General features: G+C 38.5%; 1 protein-coding gene across 1 annotated transcript in view; it reads left to right on the plus strand.

Moving 5' to 3' along the window:
• The window catches only part of LOC137281797 (tyrosine-protein kinase HTK16-like), a 49,608-nt gene extending 21,708 nt beyond the window's left edge, over positions 1–27,900 (plus strand). Inside the window, exons 5-19 of the mRNA XM_067813415.1 lie at positions 2,894–3,009; positions 3,676–3,816; positions 4,625–4,730; positions 5,536–5,603; positions 7,949–8,086; positions 10,533–10,662; positions 10,924–11,001; positions 11,941–12,047; positions 12,691–12,772; positions 13,647–13,729; positions 15,639–15,782; positions 16,717–16,905; positions 17,424–17,515; positions 17,985–18,111; positions 19,206–27,900. Of these exons, the coding sequence (XP_067669516.1) occupies positions 2,894–3,009; positions 3,676–3,816; positions 4,625–4,730; positions 5,536–5,603; positions 7,949–8,086; positions 10,533–10,662; positions 10,924–11,001; positions 11,941–12,047; positions 12,691–12,772; positions 13,647–13,729; positions 15,639–15,782; positions 16,717–16,905; positions 17,424–17,515; positions 17,985–18,111; positions 19,206–19,406 (1,802 nt within the window). The 3' untranslated portion in view covers positions 19,407–27,900. The remainder of the gene's footprint in view (positions 1–2,893; positions 3,010–3,675; positions 3,817–4,624; positions 4,731–5,535; positions 5,604–7,948; positions 8,087–10,532; positions 10,663–10,923; positions 11,002–11,940; positions 12,048–12,690; positions 12,773–13,646; positions 13,730–15,638; positions 15,783–16,716; positions 16,906–17,423; positions 17,516–17,984; positions 18,112–19,205) is intronic.
• Positions 27,901–27,962: the final 62 nt, after the last annotated feature.

Here is a 27,962-nt window from a genome sequence, read left to right on the forward strand (position 1 = left end):
AGAAGCCTCCTTGTTTCCCACCGAATCAGTCTCATGACCAGTCATGCTTGTCACTTTCATTCATCGCCCGACAAGGATGGTTGCAGGCATTTTGGGTTTCTATAAGGCGACTAATTTCTCTTTATATTTCGGTCCTATTATCCAAATTTTGTCATATTTGGCTTTTGGTTTGTATTAATTATTGTTACAATGTGAATGTTTCATATTAAGATGTAAGTGGACACATTTTTCATCTGAGACTTGGTTCTTAGCTGATGAATCATGCTCACAGTACAAGCTAGGGCTGCTGGCGGTTCATCCGCACTTATAATGTCCTTCATGCACTGTTATTTGGTCTTCCACTGCTCACTGTGAACTTTGTAAGAACTTTTCTGATACAGAATTTCGTTTATATTTATATACTGTTCAAAGGCATGCTAAGGACAAACAACTGTGCCTGTGTGGAAACACTAGCAGAATAACGCCCACTGCAGGGATGCACACAGACATGACAATGTGTGCATAGGGACGATGTTCACCGAACCTGTTCTGACCACTCGCAAGCACATTTGCTGATGGAGATGACTTGTCAGACAGGGATACACGTTGCCAGCTTGCATCGGATGAGGAAGAAAGAGTCGTCTGCTCCAAATCAGAGGTTAAATCAATGTCATGAATCTCCACATAAAGATATGTCACATCCCAGGTGCACGCAACATCATGGCTGTCGTGTCCTCCACAACCATCTCCAACAGAATGGACGTTACATCGAGAGGTGTTTTCACTCATCAGTCAGATATTCGGATCACCGCAAACAGATCTATATACCACGAGGCTCAACAAACAGATGCCAACATTCGTATCTCCAGTACTGGATACTGGTGTAACAGGCCAAAGTATACCCCTGTCTCAGACTAAACCCGAGGTTAAACTGGGCTAGCCCAGACTATACCCCAGGTATAACCTGTGCTAGCCTAGTTTATATCTGGGGTATATTCTGGACTAGGCCAGAATTATCCCTACAGATTATAACCCCTACAGAAAACAATTGAATATGGTTAGTACTATAATTTTATTGTACTTGTCACACAATTAAATGCTGGGTACAACATTGAAATGGTTTGATATGCTTTCCAAGTACAAAACGTAGTCAGTCTGGGTTTTGAAGCATCCCTCCACATCTTAATAGACTTGCTGTTGACATAACTTCTGCATTTGTTACCCTCACTTCTTCTTGTGAAATTCCTAAATTCTTGATACACATTGACATTTTGGTTGAAGAAATGTTTCAGTACATTATTAACGTCACCACTCGATATTGCATCAGTTTTCTGTCTTTATTAACTTCATTTTTTAGCTTTTTTGTATGTTCATTATCCACTTGACAAATATGTTTTTAAACACACCAACAAATTACAATCAAATTAAACAAGTTCCTGTCCTCAATCAATTACATAAACAATAAGGATATATTATTACTCGCCCGTTGAAGACACTGCATTGAAATATTTTTATGGCAATATTGCACTAGTGTAATACCACTTTACGTATGACGTCAAAATGGTTCAAAGCTGTGACGTCACAATGCTAATGCCGATGTCGCAATTTTACTAGACCTTGCTTGACTCGTGGAAAGCTGAGAGTCCTCACACTGTAGGGAATTTCGTTGCAGTTTCTGTCAATTTATGTTGGCGAGTAATGAGCAGAATACTAAACTCGCTTCAGTGAAATATAATTTTTATCAAACTCGTTAAAGATTTAGTATCAAACGAGTGAAAGCAAATCATTAACTCATTTAATAATAATGGTATTACACGGAAGGTCATTTAGTGTCCTCTATTTATACTACATCTGTTTATAAATTCCAAATCTCTATTACTCTTTACTGATTTCATATTTTTTACCTTTAATTCACCCTCCCATCTAAACTTCCCATAATACTCAGTTTTTATTTTGGGGAGCGGGGAAGTGACAACTCTCTTTCAAAATTTCTATTTTTCTTCCTCTTTATTTCTTAACAAGTGTACTACCGAGTGACTTGTAGAGACCAAGACGCTCTGAGGAGACTAGCATTACGACCCCATACTTGTAATGAAGATACTTGTACACGCAAAGGGTCGCAACTTGTCTCGATAAGAAGTCTTGATGTAAAGTAAGACACTAGCATGACATTAGCTGATCTATATATCCACACGATCAAGTCAGCAGTCGCTTCACAAGAAGAGAAGTCTGACTGGGTGTGGTCCTCATGAATGAATGTTGGAAGAACATGACCGAACATCTGCCATTATAGTTCCCAAGTTTAGAAGTACTGAACTGCTAGCAGAATTCACTGTAGCCTGACCTACCACTGATTCAATCAGATTCTGTAAGCGTAATAAGCATGAGTCAGGATAAGGTAAAATATGTAACTTGGTGGAGAGAATCACAAGCATGGCTGGTCATGTGACCAATTTGGCGATAAACAGGGGGCTTACGGTGGGTGAGTGATATTTTACACCCACTTCAAATAGAAGGGAACTTCAAAGGGAGTTCAAGTCTTCCACAATCTTCGCATAGAGGGAGAAGATAAGCATAATAAGCATGACTCAGGATAAGTATAAAATAAAAATTTTATTCAGAAAATTATATTTCCTGTCCCTGATTTTTTAAACAATTTTCCAGTAGAGGTTTACTCAAATTTGAGAAAATTGTTATTAAACTCAAACATAGTGAACAATTTAAGTTTTGTGGATAAATTTAAGTTGTTTGGGCACTTTTGTTATTATTTAAAATGCAGGTGAGTAAAAAATTCATCTGCTTGAAACTGTCACACTCAGTTTGATGGTTGAGTATAAACTAGAAAAGTACATTTCAAGAAATCGGGTCCTGGTGTTGAGAAGCACTGAATCCCAGTTTGCTATGACTGTTACAGGTTCTCTAGCTCTCCATGATGCCGCCTTTCATGGGTACTATGAGATTGTGGCTCAGGTGCTGGACAGAGGGGCCGATGTGAAGATAAAGGACACAAATGGACACACCGCATTACATGTATGTTGAGTCTTCAAGTTTGAAATGCAAGTTTGTTCATGTATTTTAGGGCTGCTTAACTACAAGTGAATCCAAATTGAGGCCAAATATTTCAAATCTGCTTAACTACAAGTGAACCCAAATCGAGGCCAAATATTTCAAGTCTGTTTAACTACAAGTGAACCCAAATTGAAGCCAAATATTTCAAGTCTGTTTAACTACAAGTGAACCCAAACTGACGCCAAATATTTCAAGTCTGTTTAACTACAAGTGAACCTAAATTGGCGCCAAATATTTCAAATCTGTTTAACTACAAGTGAACCCAAACTGAGGCCAAATATTTCAAATCTGTTTAACTACAAGTGAACCCAAATTGACGCCAAATATTTCAAATCTGTTTAGCTACAAGTGAACCCAAATTGACGCCAAATATATTGTACAAGCCAGCCAGAGTTGAGGCTTTTTGTGTTAAGCTTACTTAAATCAGATGTATTCTAAGTAAGGCTATGAGTGTTGAAACTTCTGAACTCAAAAGTGAACCAAGTATGGATTGATGCTCATGCAGTCAATCACTATACTGTCACATCCAGATTTTATTATATTTGATTATAGCAGAATTGTTAAATCTTGAATATTGCTGGGTATGTGCACCTTAAACATCAAACTGTCAACATGCCTTTTTTAAAGAGGGCTTGCGTGGCTAACCAACCGCGGGTAGCGGAACTGCTGATAAAGAAGGGTCGCAGCCTCACTTCAGAGCGCTGCTCTCAGACAGGTTGGGTGCCACTCCATGAAGCGGCCATGAGGGGTCACATCAATTGTGTCAAGGTCAGTACTACCACCATGCTTTTGATGACGGTCAAGGTCACTGAGTATCAAGGATTTTAATGAAAACCATTCTTTTCTCTATTTTCATGAAGTCTTTTGACCCAACTAAAGGATATTTACATGATATATGTTCAAAAGTTCTAATACAAACTCAATTTTACTCTAGTCACATTCAAGGTCACCAGTGGTAAGCTTATCAAGCTTTAAAATGTTAACAGGAAGTAATTTTATTAGTTGCATGTTGGTCTTTATTTGTATCATAGCCAAGATCATTATAAATAAGTCATCGTCATGTGTTTATATTGATGGATTAAGAATACTATTCTTAGAGGGATGATGAGGTAGCCTAGGGGTTAAAGCATTTGCTTGTCATGCTAAAGGCCCAGGCTCAATTTCCTTACAAAGTGTGAAGCCCATTTGTTGGTTCCCCACCATGATATTGTTGGAATATTACTCGGAGTGGCGTAAAACCCTACCCACTCACTCACTATTCTTGAAAATGCTGTAAGGCATTTCAGTGTTAGTGTTGGTGTGTTATACATCATTTATACCAGTTATCATGTGAAAATATCATTAAACATACATCATTTACACCAGTTATCATGTTAACCAACTGAATTTATGTCACCAGACTGAATTTCTTCATTACTATCTAAGCCCTTTATTTCATCCTCTTTCGGATTTGGGAACCCAGATGCTAGCAACAAAAAAAAGACATACTTAATGTGTTTCTCCTGATTGAAGGTCTTTATTACTGTTTTTCCCGCTGCTTAATTACTATAAATTAGTGTTTTGGTTTTTTTAACAGGTGCTATTAGAAAATGATGCTACTCCATTTCCAAGAAATGACGACAAGCAGACACCTCTGGACTTGGCACAGACATATGGCAGGAGGGAATGCATTAATCATTTCAGTGAGTAAAGATAAACACTGACATACCATATCTGACATGTTAAAGCTCGCCGTTAAATATCAGCTGCTTCACTAACTTATACAGAATGATTTATGAACACCCTTTCTGAGAAAGTAGACCTGCATGAAAGTCCAGATTTTCTTGTATATAGCAGATGTTTTACCAGAAATTGCAGAACAGAGAGGGTAATTAATTACCTGTTACCTATTGCCTTAAAAGTTCTGAATTCATCAGTGTATGACTGACTGATTGAGTTTGATTTTATGCCGGTTTTAGCAATATTCCTGCAATATCGCTGCAGCGGAACCAGAAATGGCTTTCACACTTTGTACCTATTTTGGTAAATGAATTATTTAGCCTCAAAACTACCCCACTGAACAGCCATTATCAGAGTAGGAAGTGTGTTCTCTACAACTGAGCCTTTAAAGAGTGAATGAGTTTAGTTTTACGCTATTTTTGGTAATATTCCTGCAAAATCATGATAGGGGACACAAGAAATGGTCTTCAAACATCGTATGCCTTTGGTCTTTGGCATGATGAACAAACGCTTGAACCACTGGACTACCCCACCACCCCAAGTGTTTTAAGAAAAAGAAATTGTTATGATTTTGTTGAACTACCCTCTTTAGTTGAAACCCATGCTTGTCAGGGAGCAGGTTCAGAGAGTCAGACTTGATGTGTGTTCTATCTCAGTTACCTCAGTCAATGCTAATGATGTCAGTCATGGGATTGTGTGGTCCAGACTTGATTATTAACAGGCAAGTGTCTTTGGAGACTCTATTTATTCATGTTATTGAATTTTCAGAACATGTTGAGATTCACGATTTGCAGACCAAACAGGCGGATTGGTTCCATGCAGAACTAGATCGACAGGTAGGTGTAACACTGGCATGGTTTACCATTGCCTGTTGCCCATATCAAGTTGATTCACAGGTTGGGCAAGTTAATTCCTTACTAGTGCTTGATGGTGATCCAGTAATCAGGGACAAATCAAGCCATACACACTGTGACGTGATAAGTGCTTTGCCCCATTTTTCAGAGCTGGGATGCATTTTCATAGAAATTTGTTTTTACAGGTGATTACTCAGTCAAGCAAAGTCTAGTAAAATCAGGACATCAATATTAGCACTGTGACGTCACAACTTTGAACCATTTTGACGTCATACATCAAGCGGTATTACACTAGTGTAATATTGAAGTGAAAATATTACACTGCAGTATCTTCAATGGGCGAGTAATAAACAAATATACTAAACGTCATTAGTGAATGGTCACCTATATATTTTGGTGATTTAGTTTACAGCAGTTTTCATCAATGTTGCTAACATTGCGCTAGACGTCACTTTGTCATTCACACTAGTGTCTCCATGGCTGGTTACTTCAAAATCCCCCAAATAAACTTTGAATGAAGATAAATTTCCTGAAATTTGGTGTATTATAAACATTCCTCAGAACAGCTCACATGAACACATCCAGTGATGTGTCAGTGCATATGGAAAGTGTTTAATGAAAGTTTTCAAGTGTTTTTGGTCTTTCCACTTTAGATCCTGTATCTTTGCTCACACCATGCTTTCAAAAGTGAGGAGTTTTCTAAGTGTTGAACAACAAGGCCTAGCTAAAGGAATGCTTAAAACAGAACTAAATCAATGACAGGTTGCCAGACATTTGAATGTATCTCAGAGTGTCATTAGTAGACTGTGGCAGTGATTGCATGAGACAGGAACTATGGATGGCATTTGCTCCAAGGCCAGGTCAACCTCATCATGCAACGTCAAGACAGGTACCTTGGAAATGTTGTTCTCCATAATCGATTCATGACTGCAACAGATGATGAACATGAATACTTTAACGTCAACAAAGTAATGATTCATGTGTCCACCATACGCCATCGTTTACACTCTGTGGGTCTTTGAGATGGGCGACCAGCAGTCGGAACTGGAATGACCCCATGTCCTCATCAGGTATAGGTGGCATTCTGTTGTGCTCATATTCTTTGGAATCAGCCCCAGTGGTCTTCTGTTCTTTTTAACCTCCCATGATGGTCACAGATGGGTTTTAATGACGTCAGAATGAACGTGTTCCTGATGCAGCAGTAGCATCCCAAGACGGATTTGGTGGTGGTTCAGTGGTGGTATTGGCTGGGATAACGGCTGCTGGAAGGACTCTTCTTTATGGTGTGGAAGGGAATCTCACAGATCAATGATTGTTCCATTTGTGGTACCATTTATTCGTCATTTTCCTGGGGCTTCCCAGTTTCAAGATGACAGTGCCAGACCATACAGAAGACGAATTGTGAATGGTTTCATACAGCAGCAGTAAGTCAGATCTTAACCCAATTGAGCGTGCTTGGGATGAGTTAGGCCAGAGAATTTACAGACTCTTGTTAACCTCCATCTAGCACTACACAGGAAATGGCAGGCAATACCCCAACAATTATTTATGAACTCATTATGAACATATGTTCTCGTCGTGATACAACTTTGCATGTTGATGGTGGTCACACCAGATATTGATGTTAACTGTTTCGTGGGAACTATGATTTGTGGGATTCTAATCTGTCATCCTAGATGCAGCCGGAGTTTTTACATTAGCTGTTATGTTTCAGACCAAACTTGTTCACTGTCCTATCAATTGTGATTGGTCAGATTAAGTTATATAAGTACCCCTTCACTAATGATACTTAGTATATTATCATATTAAGAGATAAAAGAAATTTGTTCTAAGGCCATGGCTCTCTGAAAAAAATGGTGCAAGCAGACAGTTCCTTTTTGGGTATTGATGCACTGGTGTGTGAGAACCAAGCCTGTTTCGTAGACTTGGAGAACTGCCAGACTGTTACAGCCCAGACGTACCACCATTGGTTTTGCTTTGTCAGCAGCATATCATCTGATGCAGGATTATTGTCAAAATTATGTGGATCTACAGTGATTTGTCACCGTTCTTGAAAACTGTCAAAATCAAGAATGACACCTCATGCATGTGTATGGGACTACTGCAGTGTGTGTTGTGTTTAGGGGTGGTGATAAAGAAAACTGGTGGCGTGTTCATAACATGTCTATCCTTGAAAAGTATATTTACATTAAAACTTCCTATAGAAAGTACGGTTTCATTTACTTTTTTAGAGTACATATAAGGAATATTTGAGATTGAAATTAGTATGTCAGGAAAGCCGTGAGATTGATCTTTGATACCAATCCTGAGCTGATTCTCTACCACAGGGAGCGATGCAGATGTTTGAGATGCACGGAATGAGGGAAGGACTGTTTTTGATTCGACCAAGCAAGAAACGCTATGGCTGGCATGTTCTCAGTTTGTGTCACAGTCGGGCAGCCTTCAACTACGAGATCAGGAACCAGGTAGGTCACTGACGTCAGACACGTGTGCTTTGTGTGTTCCTTTGAATCTTGTAATTTATCTTGCCTACTACATGAATGATGCTTTCTGATTGGCTAAGCGCTATTCTATTAGTTTCAATGTACCCCGCTTACAGGCGATGTATTATTTTCAATGTACACCGCTGGGAATTCTGAACTCTTCTGATGCTTCATGGTAGTTGTTTTTTACCTCAAATAACATCGTATCACGCATCAAGCATGTAAATTACCAATGTTTTGTGATTGAAAATTGATGGAAGGGAGATAAATCTGTTTGCCTTGTGTCACCTGCCAAATGGCGGTTCACCTCGAATTCAACAGAAGTGCTTCAAACAGTTCAAAATTAAAAATCAGGTGTTCGGTAAGATAAATATGTTGTTCACTGGTCTTTTGGGGAACATAAACAAACCCCGAGGGAATATGAGCCCATGGCCCCCATGCGACCAGTGAACAACGTATAATGTAGAGACTATATAAAGTTCATACCTTACCCTGTCGTACTTTCATTGAAAACAGACTTTACAACTGAATAGTTTTCACCAGCAAATGTTTTGTAATGATTTTTAGGTTCTAAAAGTATCATTTGTTCTCTCTTCAACCAAAACAAAGTTCTACAATGGAAGACAAAATGATAAACACCATGGAAAACATTCAGCCAGCAGAAAATGGGTACCTGGTGGGATAAGTCATGTGACTACTTGTGAACCTTCTACGGTACTGCCATGCATTGTGTATCTTTGTGGTTGGATATAGTGCCACAGAAATGCAGTATTGTTTGTTATTATTTTTATTATCTTTACTAATAACTAAATACATCATGTCTGTTCGGGGCTTGTTTTAGGTATGCAACATGTTATTGAAAAATGCAGTGAAATGTATTTGTTTGCTTGCACCAAGCACTAGTGTTTCTTACAAACCACAAACATTTCTCACCCACAGGGTCACTCAGTACAAACATTCCTCACCCACAGGGTCACTCAGTACCTCTTAAGTCTTTTTTTCTCCATTCATACTACACTACACATTCTTGTGTCAAAAACAGTTTGCGACACTGTCTTTTGCATGACATCATTAAACTAGGTATTTCAGATTCTACCGTGGATCAAGAAAGAACTAGATTTTGATTGGTTATTCAGAAAAATCAGACGACATCAATTCTGGATTGGTGTTCATCTGAATTTAAGGCCGCTTCACTGCACATTAACCAATCTTATTATCTCCAGATAATTTTTCAAGTAACTGGGTATTTACTCTTATGTCTGTTTATTTATAAGTACTTGCTTTGTCAAGACTAAGTAGTATTTTGTATACTCCCAATAGTTTAAAGAATTGAGTACTTTTACACAGAACGTCTTTTCCTTTTTGGGTAATTAACACTTCTAAATCAGTCAATATAAATGCTTCTCAATAGATCTACGTTTTTAGTAATTCTTATATTCCCAAATAGTTGGCAGCCATTTTTGAACACACAACATGGAAGTCACGTGACTATTACAGTCAACTCCTGACAGTGGCTACGGCTATAACAGTATTAATGTATGGATGAATGAATTTGCTTTATTCCCTCCATTAAGACGGAGAGTACACTAATGGAAACATCTCAGGATATAATATTAAACATATTTACATATTCAAACATAGTCTCTGGTATAGCCGCTGACATAATCTCAGCTTCACAGATAGAGCCGGGCTTTGAGGTTCCAGGAGCTGATGCTTTTTGCTGTAATGTCAATAAATACTGCCCACTCATTCAGTGACATGGTTTAAATGAACGGTGTGATTCCACCTTAAAGGGTGTGTATATATCAGCATGACTTAACATTTGCTAAGGCTTTTGTAGTGTTCGGGCTCCATGGCAAGTTGTCGTATGCAAGCCAATTTTGTTCATTGAGTAAAGTACTAGGTATTATAGACCTGTTGGGTTTTAAGTAATTCTTATGCATTTTCTGTACTCCCAAATTTGTAATTAATTGAGTAAATGTGATCTTTATTGAGTAAGATACGGAAATATGTGCCTTATCTGGAGCTCTGTTATTGATAGAAATACTTCCATTTGACCACAGTGATGGCAGATCATAACAACAACTCCATGGATTTTGACGTGTAGTGTCAGGTTCCAAATGAAATATTTAGTCACCATCTGTTCAGTAAAGTGTGTCTCTGATTTCCAGACACAGTAGGTTTATCTTCTAAGTAGTCTTGCATCATTAACACTGGCAGCTGATCATGTTTCATATTGAAAAATATAAGGAACAAAAAGGCAACCTGGTTTTGTTTGATGCAACTTGACTAGAGCAATAAAGTTGCATTGCATAATTTTTAATTTATTTTCTTTACTCTTTTTTAAATTATTTTGTATAAAAGAAATCTAAAAACTAAAATAAAATGAAAATGTTTCATGAATTTATTTCTACTGTTATCTGTGCAGGACTATGAGGGACGTCTGGTCCACTACATCGATGATGGCCCCTACCTGCTGTCCCTTGAACACCTGGTTTACCACTACAGCCGTCAAATGGACGGTTTGCCTTGTGTGATCAGTGCCTCCGTCAACTCAGGTAGAGACTTCACATTCTCTGTAAGGGCACGTGGGTAGCCTAATGGGGTGACTCGTCATCCTGATGTACTCGGACCCTGTCCACTAAATGCTTCAGCATGACTGACAAACACTTCAACCACTAGGCTGACTTATCCACGTTGACATGTTTGATATGTTTGTGGAAAAAATTCTAGAAATTTACAGGAGAGCCACGAAGTTTTTAGTACCCAAAACAAATATTAACAGCATTTTTTATTCCGTTTTCTTTTTTTCTTCCCAGCTAATAAAGTAATTGAAGTGATAGTGCCAAGGTCGCATGTTCTGGACAACAGCAGCTTGCGACCAGCATCACAACCAAGTAAGTGCCATCTTTTATGTGTTTATCCTGTGTCACTCAGAAATAATTATTGTTCTAACATGTATGATTGTTTTTAATTGTTGAATTATTTAGATGTGGATTTGAACTTCAAGATGTTATTTTTTACTTTTGTCAGCTGATTTTTTTTGCTGAGAGACAGTTGTATTAATTATCTACTCTCCAACATTTAAATATATGGTTATATAAAGTGTATTAAGTGTGTATTAAGTGTGTATTGAGTACTTACACACTTATTCTTATACTTATTTGAATACTAGTACATACATGTAAATTAAGTGTGTACTTCGTATGTACACACTTACACTCATTCCTGTATTTCATTGAATGTACTGTACTGCACTATGTAAATTGTGGAAATAAAGATGGCAAATAAAAAAAATATATGGTTTCTTTCATACACTCTTAATATTAACAAAGAAATGATGAACCTGTAGGTCTAGAAACAAATAAACACTTCGACATTCTTCCAGGTCTGTGAGCAAGTAACAAATTCAAGTTACCTCTATACACACGAATCTTTGTTGACACTGGCAAGCTTGGTTGTAACGGCGGCCTAGTTGATTGGCTACTGTGAGAATGCAGAGCCAGCAAAGGGAGGTAATAAAATTATTGGACCGACCTGTGGATGCATCCAGGGTATAGTGGAGACTTAACGGAATGTATACCCTGGAGAAATCGAGGGTATTGAGGATCAATGCAGCTTTAAAACAAACAAGCACATCTGTATTCTTCCAGGCGTGTAAACAAACATTCAAGTACATGTACTTGAACAAACATACACTTCTGCATTCTTCTAGATGTATGAAAAAGCACATCCAAGTTTCTTCAGATCTGTTTCTGAATGAGCACTTCTGCATTCTTCAACGTCTATAAACAAACAAAGAGACATGAATACTGTATGACTGACTTATCTTTCAGATCCTCCCGGTCTTCCACCCCGACCGACATCTGAAGAAATGTACTCTGCACCCAACAAAAATACCCCAGCTCCAAATCCCCCTGCCACACCGCCAGTTCCTGCAGGGGTGAGTCTCACTGGTACACTTTCACTCACGCTCCTAGGTCTGAGACTTGTGAAGGTCCGGGATAGAATAGTCCTTCAGCAACCCATGCTTACCACAAAAAGGGACTATGCTTGTCATAAGAGGCGACTAACTGGATCAGGTGGTCAAGCTCACTGACCATTTCTGTTGGCTAGCATAAGTCATTGGTTCCCAGTTGTGCAGATGGATGGCATGCTGTTCATCAGAAACTCTTGATGTTCTTGTAGAAACTCGATTTTACAGACCGCCACGATATAGCTGGAATATTGCTGAGTGCGTCGTAAAACTAAACTCACTCACTCACTCACTCCTTGGTCACATTGTTATACAGGCACATAATGCAGAGATGCTTACCTCTACGATTTTGTCATAGTCACTATTGATTTTAGCCTGAAACTACACCAATACTAATGGACTAGATATTCTATGAAGTTTGAAGAAAATTGATCAAATTTCAGATATACAAACAAAAACATATAAACTAAAAACATTTTTATTGCAGTCACTATGACTTTTTTGCACCAATGCTGTATGAGATGAAAAAATATGAGAAAATATGATATCAGCGTCATATATGTGCAGTATTACTATTTCTATTACTCATGTTCAGCCATATGTGTTTTAGCCTATCCCCAATCGGAAGCCAGCAGACGCAGAGCCACAGCAAAAAGATTTAACAATGATCCCGCTAAACAAAATAAAAAAAGGTAATTTTTTATCATTTTCTTCTATTTCATGGGTTTTCGTGTAAAGTTTTTGTGGATCTGTGGACTATAGGTCAGTCATCAATGATAGAGGTCATCATCAAGCATGAACAGTTGTCTTCCAGAACTTGTCTACCACATAACATTCACTTTTTGTGTATGGTACTATAATGTATCTGATGACAAGCATGGCAACAAAATCTTCCAGTCCTTGTCTGCCACTTGACATTCACATGCTTGCATACAGTCCAAGCTGTTTACTGATGACGATGGAGACGTGGGTTGCTGTACGTCAACCCATGGCCCCAAGGGACCTGTGCACAACATATTTATCTTACTGAACACCTCATTGTTTATTTTGAACTTTTTGAAGCACAGATACCTAATCATATCAAAGACTACCTGAGTAAAGCAATTAGCAAATACCAAAAACAGACAAGAAAAACATATTTGGAGTTTTCTCCCTTCCACTGATTTGCATTCGACTAACATCAGTAATATCTGGAATCATACGTTACTCAGTTATTCAAGATAAGTAATTACAAACACAATGTACCAACTGAAACCCCAAAGTTTGGCATTCCCCAAAGGTAACATAGAAAATGTGCCTTATTTGTAAGCTGGACCCATTTGTTGAAAATAATAGAAGAGCATTTGGCCAATCAGAGAACATCATGCACGTGTGAGGTACGATAATGAGTCTTGACACTGTCATATCTATTGTCACTTTGCTCAGTGTTTCCTTTCAGCTTGGGTTCACAGTCATGTTTGTAACCACTGCCTTTGTCAGAAGCTCTGTGGTATAAGTGGAATATCGTAAACCATTATACAACAATGTCTCGCTGTCACATGTACAGCTTAAGTTGATTATTCGCAGGTTCGGAGCTTGGACAAGGAGAGTATGGTTCTGTGTTGAAGGGCACATTAATACTACACAAGGGCACGTTCAGGAATGAGAAGGTAAGTGATTTCATTCAGCCAGCAAAGATAAAAAAAGCTGATTGTTCTTCAAAACTATGCAGTTACTTGTGTTGATTTGAATGTTGTTTTTACATACAGATTGTGGGTGTATTACCATGTTATTCAGACCTTACCTCAGGGTTACCTTGAGTCTTATATTTCAGGGTACCTGGGCCTCATTCTTATAATTTTCAGGGGTCCTAGACTGCAAAATTGGCTTCACAGACACTTAAATATTATTGTTAATTCTACATTGTAATATTGTTGTAATTCAGTTACTGTTACAGTATTGTGACAGACAGACAGACAGACAGACAGACAGACAGACAGACAGACAGATTGTCTATTTGCATATGTGGCCTAAGGTCAATATTACATCTGTAAGAATCCTAACAATGCATATATGTGCTACCAGTAAGTACATATTTTGTAGTTACATGATAAATACATAGACACTCATTTGTAATTTACATTACTTTCTCTTAACCTAAGTATGTGGTACAGCACAAGAGCTACCTTAAACAATAGGACCGTATCTTCTGTGCAGAGCAGCATGCAGAATTTTTGTCTTGACGGTTGGTTATAAAAGAAATAAGCCAGATATTTTGCTTTAATTTCTGAGTATTGTGGGCTTGTAAATAGTACATGGTACTCATCCTCTTGCAATAGATTACAGAATGGGCACTGGATATCTACTGCATTTACAGTTTTGGCAAATGGTACCGCTTAGACTTTATTGTATTGTGTATCATGATCATCACATTGTTACAGCAATTAGATTGCAAATGTTGCCACAACATGCTATTCACAGACTGGGTGATAGCATATTGTTACTTGATGAAAATTTTTACAAAAAAGTGGTTGGAATTTTTCTGCATCCTTGTAAAGACACTAATAAATATTGTTGTGTCCATTGTTAATTTTTTTGTGCATCGGATGTGGGACTTTGCGTCCTGTAGATCCCTGTTCCCTGATAACTGCACCTCAATGGAGTCACTTTTTGATTTGGATATGTGAACCCCCTTCCATGAACATGTCCATTGCTGCTCTCTTCTTCAGAATCCTTTAGAGTGATGATGCGTCCAAATTTCCCACCCGCGTACCCAACCCCTGATTACCTGACTCGACTGAAGTACCCATTATATCACTAATTATTAAACTCAGTCAATATCCAAGATCAAGGTTGGCATCTGGTAATATTTTGAATCTGTCGCATCAGACACAAAGACAAACACATTCAATCAATTCTTCATTTATTAGTCACATGATAAAAGCGGGGATGGATTATGTGATGGATACCCGGGTCCAACTGTTCACCCACCCACCTTGGGTTTCCAGGTGTGTTGGTTTCACTCAAATATGAATAAGAAGACGTTCAGTTAACTGGATCAGACAAGCAAAACGTGAAAATCAAGTGAAAGCAAAATGTGAATTTTTTTTCATATATATATAGCAATAAATCAGTAGTAATAACAGTGAATCATCTTAACACATAAGTGTACCGATAATACATGGAAGGCGGAATGCAGGTTACAAGTTGTCAGGTTGTCACGAATGTAATGATGTGGCGTGTGAATCTTCAGGTGGTAAGTTAGATACAAAACACAAATCCATGACAAAAAGTCACTATTTTGCCAACTGAATATTCTTTTTTTTTAATTTTAAAGATGCATTTCTTGCCCAGAAAACATATGACATCTCGTCAAACTTATGCTGTCGGCAGAAAGTAAACTTCCAAACAGGATCATGTGGCAGGCTATTTTTCAGTTGCATCATGACAGATAGTAGGGGTCAATCTTCATTCTTATCAAAATTGTGAAAGGGTATCCCCAAGTTTAATTTAGGCATAAGAATGTACCTGTTTAATAGTGGGATTGTGCTTACCGAAGAGAATGTATATTCCTTGCAGATAGATGTGGCACTGAAGACGTTCCATGATGGGTCCGTGGAGAATGCCAATAGTTTTCTGGCTGAAGCCAGAGTGATGCAGTCCCTGGACCACCCCTGTATCTTGAGTCTGCTGGGTGTGTGTGAGGGACCCCCTCTCATGCTGGTCAGTGTCAGGGACTGGGATATTGTGTGGGTGATGTCTGTTGGGTGTTTGAGGGACCACCTCTCATGCTGGTCAGTGTCAGGGACTGGGATATTGTATGGGTGATGTCTGTTGGGTGTTTGAGGGACCACCTCTCATGCTGGTCAGTGTCAGGGACTGGGATATTGTGTGGGTGATGTCTGTTGGGTGTTTGATGGACCACCTCTCATGCTGGACAGGGACAGGGACTGGGAACAATGTGTGGATGATGTCTGTTGGGTGTTTGAGGGACCACGTCTCATGCTGGTCAGGGACAGGGACTGGGAACAATGTGTGGATTATATCTGCTGGGTATCTGTGAGGTACCACCTCTCATATTGATTGATGTCTGCTGTAAGTAACATGCTGGTGATACCTGTTTGAAGTGTAGGAGAAAACATGCCTCCAAGGTTTTGGTAGACAATGTAAAATCAGACAGGGAGGGCTTTCCAGGCCCTGATGTATTTACATTTTCTACCAAAACTGAGGAGTAGTGTTTTCTCTAACATATATACTGTCAGTAATTGCAATGTAGATGATCATTAATTTTATTGTGGCTATATAACAATAACTAAAGCTCAAGAAAAATCAATTTAATGACAGTAACTATAAATAGAGAATCTGTTTATAAATGCAAAAGCTGAAGATCCAATCTTGTTGGGAAAATATTTCCACTATGAACTTAATCTTGAAAGATATTTTTCTGTTGACATATGTAATTTGAATGTTGATAATCATATGGAGTTAGGAAACGACAACCACTGAAAGTGAAACCTGGGAAGAGGTCTTACTAACAAAACAAAAACCTCAAATGCAGTTATTCTGGAAAAACAAGAGATGACTTTATTTATAGTGAGAAGCACACTTCAGGTTTATGTTGTCATACTATACCCTGTATCCATTATGTGTCCACCAGGTTGAGGAGTATGTACAGATGGGGTCCATGTTGGACTTCCTGCTGGACCACGAGGACCGGATTGATGTGAAGACAGACCTGTACCTGTGGGCAGCACAGATAGCTAACGGCATGAAGTACCTGGAGACTCAAAGACTTGTTCACCGAGATTTGGCTGCAAGGAACATCCTGTTGAAGGATATGAAGCAGGTTTGTAAACAGATTAGGCCCACATGTCGATCCCCAACCATCACTTCCAACGATGTTCAAAGATGGTTGTTGTTGCATTAGGGGTATAAGATGCAGGCTAGTTTTCTCCAAATGAGTGTACTGTGTCTGAGTGGACTCTCCATGGTTCTTAAAACTGAAACATGGTATTTAAGTGGACATTTAAAACCAGTATAAGTCTGGACTACTGAAAGCAGAAGTGCCTAGTTCCAAAATTCCTATTTTTTCTATATTAGGGAGCTCAGATTCTTAGCAACATCAGTTTGGGGTTTTCATCTCTGGTGAAAGGAGAAAGACACAGATGTTGTTTCCATTTGAATCCCACTCTTAACACTTTAGAGATAAGACTATCAAATAAGCTGCTCTCAATATTTTGCTTATGTGTACTAAGAGTTTTGAATACCAAATCCATATTCATTTTTTTGAAGGTTCTCCTGATTGCTATATATTATAATTGATAAAAAACTTTTTTTAAAATTATTCCTTATCTTGACTTTCAGATTAAAATCAGCGACTTTGGTCTGTCAAGAGCTGTAGGCACAGAGAGTGATTATTACAAGGCTACACATGGCGGCAGATGGCCCATCAAATGGTTCGTGTAACAGCAGCATTGTAGTATATTTCAAGCATGTCAAGGGACAGTCATAAATGATGTACCAGAGTGCCCATTGTTATTAGAATTTAGAGTGTATCAAGAAAAGTCTTTTCCACTCATCTTCACACACGTGAATGTCTTTTGAACCATGAGGTAGATCATTCGCATCTGTAAAGTTTGTTTGTCCACTGTCTATCACTGAGATTGACAATGGCCTGTGTCTCCACTAAGGGATTCATACGAGGACCAACTTTATCAATAAACAACTTCTTTGTTCAGGTGATACAACATGTCAGTTCAGATTCTTGTTGACAGCGATACAAGAATCCATATTTAAATGTCGCATGAATGTTGAAGTTGTTTGTCCAGAAAGTTTGTCCTGATGTGACTCTCCAACTTTTTAAAACTGCCACTCAATGAAGATAAGGGAGTGACCGTGAAATGTACAAGAGGTGCGTTGTTGCAGGTACGCCCCAGAGAGTGTTAACTATGGCCAGTTCTCTCACGCAAGTGATGTGTGGAGCTATGGAGTCACTCTGTGGGAGATGTTTACGTTTGGGGAACCACCATATGGAGAAATGAAGGGGATCGAGGTTGGTATCTACAGACTTATTCCTCAGACCTGTCAATATCCTGGTTAGAATTTGTCATCGGCCACCTGTGCTTGCCGTAAGACGCAACTAAGCAGGACCACATGGTCAGTTTCGCCGACTTGGTTGATGCATGTCGTCATATTTCATTTCATTTGCATTCATCTTGTTGATCACTGGATTATCCAGTCCAGACTCAGTCATTGGCAGACTGTTGCCATATAGCTGGAATATTGCTGAGTGTCACATTTAACAAAATTCAAACTATGAGGTGACTGGGAACCCACAGCTGGTAAAGATAAACAGGCCCATGACAGACAACAAATACTGACCAGTTCATTGGGGTAAGGGTTTACGGAGTCCATCTCAAAACACAACTCAGATTTAGCCACAGATGCTGTTTATATGAGATTCATCTCTAATCCTGTGGTTGTATAAAGTGTCTTGCTGTATCAGACAATCAGACTTGCTCCGTGCCTCGAGGATTGTCTGGTCCATTGCTGTGGGGGTCTATTGCTTAGTTTTTGAATGTATTCAAATAAACCCATTGAAATTGAAAAGAAGTTCCAGTTAGATGGTAAATTCTGAGGGAATCTAGACTTCCTTCATTTAGGGCTTTAGCATTGCAAGGAGGGCTAGGGATTTATGAAAAAAATGTGGGTTCTGAGACTGTGAGACAGACTGATGCACATATTAATACTGCCATCCTAGTGCTACACTCAGCCATCAACAGGTCATGCATTGGGAACACTAGCTTCTGAAGGCAATTCAGGTTGCTGTCACAAAGGCAAGCCACATATATACATGTGATTCTCTCTGATCATGTTCTAGGTATTTCAGCAATTTATTGACAAAAATGAAAAGGTTTAGAGGTTATTTCTGATGAAAAATACTCTGATCTGAGTGTCTTTTTTATATCAACCATGGCAAACAATATCATGTGATGCATGTTAACAGCTCATGTTGATATATTAAACATCAAACGCCCACAGGTGAGTTTGCCTGTACATTCATTCAAGCCTCATGTTGATATATCTGACATCAAAAGACACACAGGTGACCCTGTATATCAGTTTATGAAGTGCTTGTTTTGCCAGGTGGTACAGTACATCGAACACGGAAAGAGACTGCTGAAACCAGACAAGTGCCCAAAGACAGCATATGACATCATGCTCAAGTGCTGGTCTTGGAAGGCTGAACATAGGCCAGAGTTCAAGGACCTGGCTAAACACTTTGATGAGGACCCAGAATATGCCAGCATTCAGGATCTGTTGAAAAGTGGCTGGAGAAGAGAGTAATATGCGGTGGAGAAGTTGGTTGAGGTTGTTAGGATTCCAAAAGGGTTCAGAGAGAGGCTGGAAGGCTAATATTGAGCTGACAGGGATGAGCTGAGCTGTGGCAGTGAGCTACAAGTCTGTTATTAGAAGGTGTGGGTAAATAGTTGGAATAATATAGGTTGTTGCTGGGTCAGGAAAACGCAATAGGGCAGTGGTGTCAGGTTGTTTTGGGTTTAAATAGTTGGGTATAGCTGTGGGTAGAAGTATGGGGTAGGGTGGGGTTGAACTGTCAGTAAGAGTAGAAGATGACAAATATCTCCAGCAAAGAAATGGTTCGAATTCTTACAGATATTTTAGGCAGGAGATTTTGACAAATAGCTTACAAAGCTATCGCCCCTGAAATATATATGTTACATAATCCCTGAATAACATGGGATCTAAATGTTTTAAACCATACTAAAAATTATGAAATGGATTGTGGTTGCTAGTTTGGGGTAGATTACAGGTAACTGACAGTACATATTTACCCAGTAACTGAACAGCAGACATGTTTGTAATGAATTGTGGGATAGGGGCTGCCTCAATTTGAACCCAGACAAACTGATATGAGCAAACAAGCAAGAAATGCATATTAAGTATCTATCACAAGTGTTCCCACTGTTTGCTTCCTCTGCACTACTTTACACAAAGATTCAGTGTGTTCCCTCTCAGTCCACATCACTTGACAGGGGATGTGTTGAAGGCCTTGAAACTGTTCCAGAAATTCGAAGGCCCCCAAACAGGTGCTCTCTTTCCAGGACTATCAATTGTAAGTGTCTCTCTAGTGCCTTCTATGCAAACAGTCCATGTATACAAAGTCCCAGGAAAAAGCTTTCATAGATGCATGTTCCCAGCAATGCTGCAGAGTCAGTGTATCTGACTGTATCTGTATCTAATCAGAGAGATCTTCTACTCATATATTGAAGGATGTAAAACCTTCTCCAGGGACTGGAGTCACATCTGTGCCAAATACATCTGCTGAAGAGGCCACTACAGAAATGTAGACCAAGCATGTTTTTGTATAGAAAAATCACCCCCGTAGAATATTATGTTGAGGTTCCTCTGTAGGGAACTGATGTCTGAAGTCCTTTCATTTTAAAGAGAAACCATATCCCCTATGATCTGGTAAATTCAGTAAATTCAACTATTCTACCCTGCAGGTGATATACAGTATATCCCACTCCGCAGATGATTTATCATATATTCTTCTCTGCAGGTGGTATATAATATATCTCAATCTGCGCATCATAGACAATATATCCCACGTTAAGGACTACTGATTTCAGCTGACAAGCAAACGCAAAGTGTCTGTTAGTAGATTCACCAAGTTACTTCATAACCTATGCAGTGGTTGACATGTCAGCCCAGTCACACCCTTTTAACAGAGATATCCTGGATTATGATTCTGTAGTGCCTTCTGCCATGCTTCTGTTATGTTCACCTTAGGTGTGCTATGTCACTCTCGTATGTATGGATACACTGCCATCACTCTGTCCACTAGAGAGGTGTCAGGAATGCCATGCTTGTTACAGAAAGTGCCTAATGAGGCTAAAGTGTTCAGTCATACAACCTGATGGTCTTATGTGGCCTGATAAATTGGACTGGTTTTCAAGCAATTCAGCTTCCGGTTTGGCAGATTCCATCTTATTGACTTCCATGATATAGCTGTAACATTGCTGACTTTATAACAAACATTATCTTTGGGATTACACTGTCTCAGTCTTTACGGATTCTTGTGCTTTTGGGGGGTTGATTCTCATCTAGGATCAGTGTCAGGCACCTCATCGCTCAGCACATGAACTCAACCACCTATCCACCTGAGCCACCATAGCTTCAGTTAATTTGGGGTATATATTTTTTCAATGTTTATTACACAGATTTGATGCCAGGTTTAGTGGACATTTTTTCAGTATGTACTGGATGAAATTTAACTTCATTTTTTTATCCATCCCAGACCGTATTAATTTTGGTATGGATTTTTTCAGTATTTATCGCAAAAATTTGGTTGCTGACAGTTAGGTTTCAGTTCTTACAGGAATCGTGTGACATCATGCATGTCCTCATGTCCGTTTGTCTCACAGTCTAAGTAAACATATGCTCAGTATTATTTGTGCTGTAGTGACTGCAACAAGCCCAAGTAGAAGGTCCTTTGGGCAACCTGTGACAGACCTACGTTATTTTGGTATATTTTTATATTTCAAATGCTTTTTTATCATTATAAAAACAATTATATACACCCACATAGCAGACTGTTCACCAGTCAAGTTATCTTCATAACAATTAGTTTCATTCCACACTGTAGTTCAACTTTTAGTATTAACCATCATTGAGAACACCCTTGTCTGTTCTTCCAATATTGTTTATAAATGTCATCAACAATACTCGAGTCCTACCAATATATTCTGATAGTTTACAATTGATAACAGCATGGGTGACCAAGCCAGTGATAAACCCTTGCAGTCAAAAATCCAAAAATTATCCTTTGATCAGACGTTTAGTGAGAAATACACTTCTATCCCCAGAATAAGCAGGTCAACTAAAGGAGCCAAGTATGTGTATTGTACATTTTGCTGTGCAGACGTTAATATTGCGTATTCGAGATACATGCTGGGAAGAGCCAGATTATATTGCACACTTTTTAACCTCTATGAATTCACTTTGAAGTCAAGTGGGGCAGGCAGGTCTTTTAGGCCCATCCATTCAAATGCAAGACAGACAAACAGATTTGACCAATGAGACAGCGGCTACTGTTAATGGTTTGGTGGGACATAAAAAATACCCCAGCCACTGACACTGATCTCTCAGCAAACAAAAATCCACATAGAACACATAAATTTGACCTGCAGTATATGTGCTGGGGATTTTTTAGTGATATAGTTACCACTAGCTAATATTTCCGCAAGGTGACATCCGTGAATATTGACAAAAATGCTATTTTTAAGTACATGCCGTCGGTTCCCATTTGCACAGATCGATGCTCATGTTGTTGATCACTGGATTGTCTGGTCCAGACTCGATTATTTACAGACTGCCACCATATAGCTGGAATATTGCTGAGTGCGGCGTAAAACTAAACTCACTCCAAATGAAATGTCTTGCCGCCAAATAACAATTTCTGGCCATCCAGAACCCACATGAACAGGCTACAGTGTGGTATATTGTCGGTATATACGAGGATGACATAGCAGCTGTAGATGTGTTTCTTGTTTGTTGTATTAGTAGTCATGGTGATATGTTGGCAGTCCATGTATATACCAGAACTTTTGTACCTTTGTTGTATAAATGTGAACACTAGGTTTGTATGCAAGTTATATCTGTATTCATAGGAATTGTTTTTAGTGGACTGTTTTAGAAAATACATTGCAATTTAAAATCCTATCCAAAGAAGGACCATTGGATCACTTTGTTCCAATAATTTGTCAACCACTTTGTCCTGTGACTCAGTGTTATGAACTTCGGTCCCTCTTCAGGGTTGGAGGTAGCATTGACTGCACAGTCTCACTGATATCAGATTGTGTACTCTCCATTATGGTCTGTTTGACTCAAAAGCGGACAAATGAATTGCAGTCTATCTTGAAAACTACTAACCATAAAATACTCAGTGAAGCGCTGGTCTTAATCAAAACATCAAACTAACTCTGAGGACTTTGCAGAAAGTTTGTCCTACAAATGTACAAGTTGTTTAGAAATCTATCATTAAGATATTGACATAGTGCTCAGAGATCCTACAGAGGAGGTCTGATATCCTGGTGGAGATCTCGTGAGTTCAAGATCTGATGTGAATGAGATTGGTGTTAGGTAGAGGCTGTAGAAACCAAGGTATGTAGAAGTCGAACAGACGATAGAAGCTCCCAATTCATGTGAGTTGGTCAGGTGCATAATGTATGTTGGCTTTAAACACCACACATTGTATAACACAGCTGGGCGCTGGTAGCTTGGTAACACCACAAAAGCTGATTTGTAAATAACATTTCGCATCATTACTTTGATTTTATTCCAGAAATTTGTTTTATTTCCTTGCAAACGTGTTTCTAAAATTAATGCTTTTATCATAACATATATCCATTATTGCTTGTTAATCTGACCAAAGTATAGTAAAGGTACCATACAAACATCTGGCTTTGAAATCAAATCGGTTTGGTCATGTATGATCTCTGTGAAATCACTACACCTTTCTTCATTAGTTTCCACATAATGAAATGTTTCAGGAAGTGATACCTTTTATCTCCAGTATTGCTGCCAAGCACATACAAAGTTTGGGTTTGTTTTTAATATGTTTGCACTCAGTGGAGGAATGTAGACGACTGACGATTGAGGTCTAATGTGGTGAAGTCATGGTTCCACAAATTTGTTTTTAGTCACAGTCGGCACAAGTGCTGAGTTACTATACTAGTGAGGATTTGATTGACAATTACAGAACAAAGAATAACACCCAAGTTTTGACAGCTTTATGTCACGACTAATTCACTATTTGCCATGATGGTCTCATGTCGAAATTTGTGGACCATTACTGAATAAAGAATAACACTTGATTTTGACAACTTCCTGTCACAACTTTTTTGCTGTTTGCCATGACAATCTCCAAACTTGTAGACCTGACGTACCAGCACTTGTTAGATCATCTCAGTTGTCCAATGGTGCTATTTGATGATGATTAATATTTGTCTGCTGGACCAGCATATTTGTCAAATTTTGATGTTGCCTTTGAATCCTGGCTGCTGATTGGACAGTTCTCTGAATGTGGTAAATTGTCAATTCCCTGGTCCAAATGATTGCACATTTTTTGCATTGCTGAGTCTAAATCTTGCTATTGGTGAAGATGTTGCTACCTATATATTCTCATATTGGAGTTTTCGGATGTTTTTGAAACTCGTTAATCACACAAACACCTGTAATACATCTCAATAACTCTTGAAAGGCAACATCATCATAAAAACTGGCCATCATTGGGTATTCAAAATCACTCTGTTACACAACCAACCTCTATGTAACAAATAATAGACATTTTTCTGAATTGAAAAATTGGGAAAAGATAAATTGCGAAGGTAAATATTTAGTATATTAGTAATATGTGACTGATGGCTATGATAAGTTTAATCAGTGCATTTAAACTCCTGTACAACAGCTCATAAGATGAGATTGGTTTAGCAAGAGTTTACAATGTAAACCCGGTCTGTATATAATCTATACTCATTGTGTATACACTAGCAATAATCTGTAGCCATTACTATAACTATTATCATCATTTTGTAATATTTCTGTTTCATATATTTTTTCAGAAAAATAGGTATGCATGTACGAGATTCAGAGATTGTGAAACTGATCTTTTTCTAGGCTTTATCTTTTGAAAGAAATGAATTTTGGAAAACAGGATTCGCCATGAAACCAAACACTCATAACATGTACACTGGTTCTTTTTGTACAAAAGCATACACCTCAAAGCACTGTTGGTACAATGTTGGCACAATGAGGGGGCGGTTGGGCAGCCCAGTGGTTAAAGCTGATGACACATTGTACCCCCTCACTCATTCACTCTTGTCACAGTGACTGACTTTGTCCCTCTTCTTTTGTTTCTATCTAAAATATTGTAACAACCTTAGCAACTTTTGAAATGCTGATCAAAGAAACAGTAATTGTAGACATACATAAACATGTTAGTCTTAAAGTTTCTTAACTTATGCCTGCCTGTGAGGATAAGGAAGGCCTAGTTCAGTCAATTTTAACAAAGAGCTACCAAACATTCCCTATGACCTAACACAGAGGCGTGCTATGGGGGGATACCTCGACAGAATCAGTAGCGCTCTTTGATGTGGCCGAATGGTTAGAAATGTCTTCGTGCCATGGTAGTGCCAACTTTGATTATAATATCAATCACTTTATATTCTAGCCCAAACTTGAGTATTTACAGACCACAATCTCATAGCTGTAATGGTACTGATGGCGGCTTTGAACAACGAAAATAAAAGAGGCTGCCTCAAGTAAATATTGCATTTAGTGTTCTCCCTAATAGTAGTAACTAGTGTCGTGGTTCCTCATTTGCCTGAAATTGAGTATGTACATGATTTAAGTGGCAACAATCACTGGACTTTACTTAACTTTTAATCAGCTAGGTATACATTTGTTAATATGCTGGCATTTTACTGGTTGAGAGTCTGAAGATATTGAAGAGTCTGAATTAATATTGTCCTTGTTTGTTTTGCATTGTTACAAAATGTTGCTGGGATGATATGAAAACTTAATGATGGTCATCATTGCAGTAACATAATCCCAAGGTCAGCACTGACAGGTGCTTTTTGTCACAAATCAATATCATCTGTGTGATCTTGCATATCATATTATTCATGAAAGGAATGTGTACAGTTTTATTTATTTTTGTACTTCTTCATTATCAATACGTTTTAACATTTGTGGATGTAAGAGGCATAGAGTTGACATTGGATTTATTGACACATTTGAATTTAACAAATGAATGAAATGAAATATTATTTTGTCGTCTTATGTTTCTGTCTGTTTTGCGAAAGTTACATTTGGAATACCACAAATGTTTTGACATGCCAACTACTTTGTTTCAAATTTCTTTCTTGTTTACTTTGAAGTTTTTACTTTTATGAATACAGGTGTTGAGTTTTAAGTCTTATATATCTTTCTGTTAAGTATTTTTATCTTTTTTTTCCAGTTTCTCATAAAAATCATTATTCATACCCTCTGTTAAATATTCATATATGCATATTTACATTCATATGCATTGTTCTTGAAAATATTTGTAAGCCAAACCATCCGCTAATTGTTTTCCAACTCTGTCATGCTACCATCATCATCCTAGTGTTTCTACTTCACAGACATTATTTTTACTGAAATCAGAAATGAAAACAATCATATACTGAACCCAACATCGTTGAAGAGTCTACAAAAGATACTGACATTAATATGGTCTATGTGTACTGAAGGACACATCAGTAAGCAGTGTCTTGCCTAAGTTTTCATTGATATTATATGTAGTGGTGCAACTCAGTGACTTGGTTGTTGTTTTGCCACTTTGCCTCAACATGATAGTTTGCTGGTTACAATGTAAATTGGTTGTATCCAGTTTGCCAACACAATATACATGTTTGCACGCCATGTGCTGTCACTCGACAGTAGATACATCCGCAAAAAATAGATGGCGCTCACTCTCACGCATCTGGTCATGTGCCACTCCATCGGAAGCATGTAAACATCCGGTTTGGGGATACATTATGCTAGTTAACATACAATACCAGTCGCTGTATAGTCTGGTTCTGAATGAGTATGGCTTTAGATAACAAAATTAATATGTACTGAGCATTTTAATCTGTCAAATGCATGTTTTTTATGTTTTCAGTAAGTTTTCAATAAGGTCACTAAGATCAGTGTGGTCACATTCATGAACAACTGCAGGATCTGCTTGCCTTGGGTTCAAATCTCAGATTTGCCAAAGTAATGATCATTGAGTGTTCAACATCATTTATATACTGATGGGTCTAAGATCTGCATCAGAATGTGCTCTCTGCACACCAGGGCGATGGGGTAGCCTAGTGGTTAAAGTGTTCACTCGTCACACCGAAGACCTGGGTTCGATTCCTCACATGGGTACTATGTGTGAAGCACATTTTCTGGTGTTCCCCGCAGTGATATTGCTGGAATATTGCTGGGAGCGGCATAAAACTAAACTCGCTCGCTCACTCTACACACCAAGTTGACACACCGGGGTGGACTGAGCTATAGGTGAAAGCAGCTCTATATCAAACTCATGACCCAAATATGTTTTTGGCAGCTTTTCAGTTACAGCTACAGTTCATTGATAAAAGTACCCACCTGTATACCAACCCTGTAGGTATCAACCAAGGTCCCAGAAAGCGTTCCTTGTGCTACAAACTCTCGTAACTCTACACCTCATGATAGGGTTACAAAAGGCAGAATGCTGTAAAGGTTTTTAGGACAGGGTCCCCACGTTCCTGATTCACAGGAGCGGTGGTGTAGCCTATTGGTTAAAGCATTCACTCATCACACTGAACACCTGGGTTGGATACATCACATGAGTACAATGTGTGAAACCTATTTCTGGTGTCCTCAACTGTGATATTGCTGGAATATTGATAAACCCTACTCACTCACTCATGATTCACTTAACATTCAAAGCGTGATGCCATATGTAACCATATGGAGAGTTAGTGGAGAGATATGACAGGTCGTAATTATTTACGTGCTTTGTCTATCAAGACCCATGAAGCAGATGGCTGCAGCAGGAATTGGTTTGACTTAGAGCTGTCTGTATGCTGTACTGACTGTTCCATGTACCATAGGGAGTATCACGTGATATTGTATCCTTGTAGTTCCCCGACATTTGTTCATTATATTTCTACGATTGTTATTGTTATCCAGATATATCACACCCGTCAGACAGTAGTGACATTGTTATCATGTATATCTATTCAAATAAATCATTATCACTTTGTCATGTATTTGAGTTTTTGTTTTAACTTCCAGGCATGAATGTGTGATGCATATCTCACTGTGCAG

This window comes from Haliotis asinina, chromosome 4 (assembly GCF_037392515.1).
Source record: "Haliotis asinina isolate JCU_RB_2024 chromosome 4, JCU_Hal_asi_v2, whole genome shotgun sequence".
Taxonomy (NCBI): Eukaryota; Metazoa; Mollusca; class Gastropoda; order Lepetellida; family Haliotidae; genus Haliotis; species Haliotis asinina.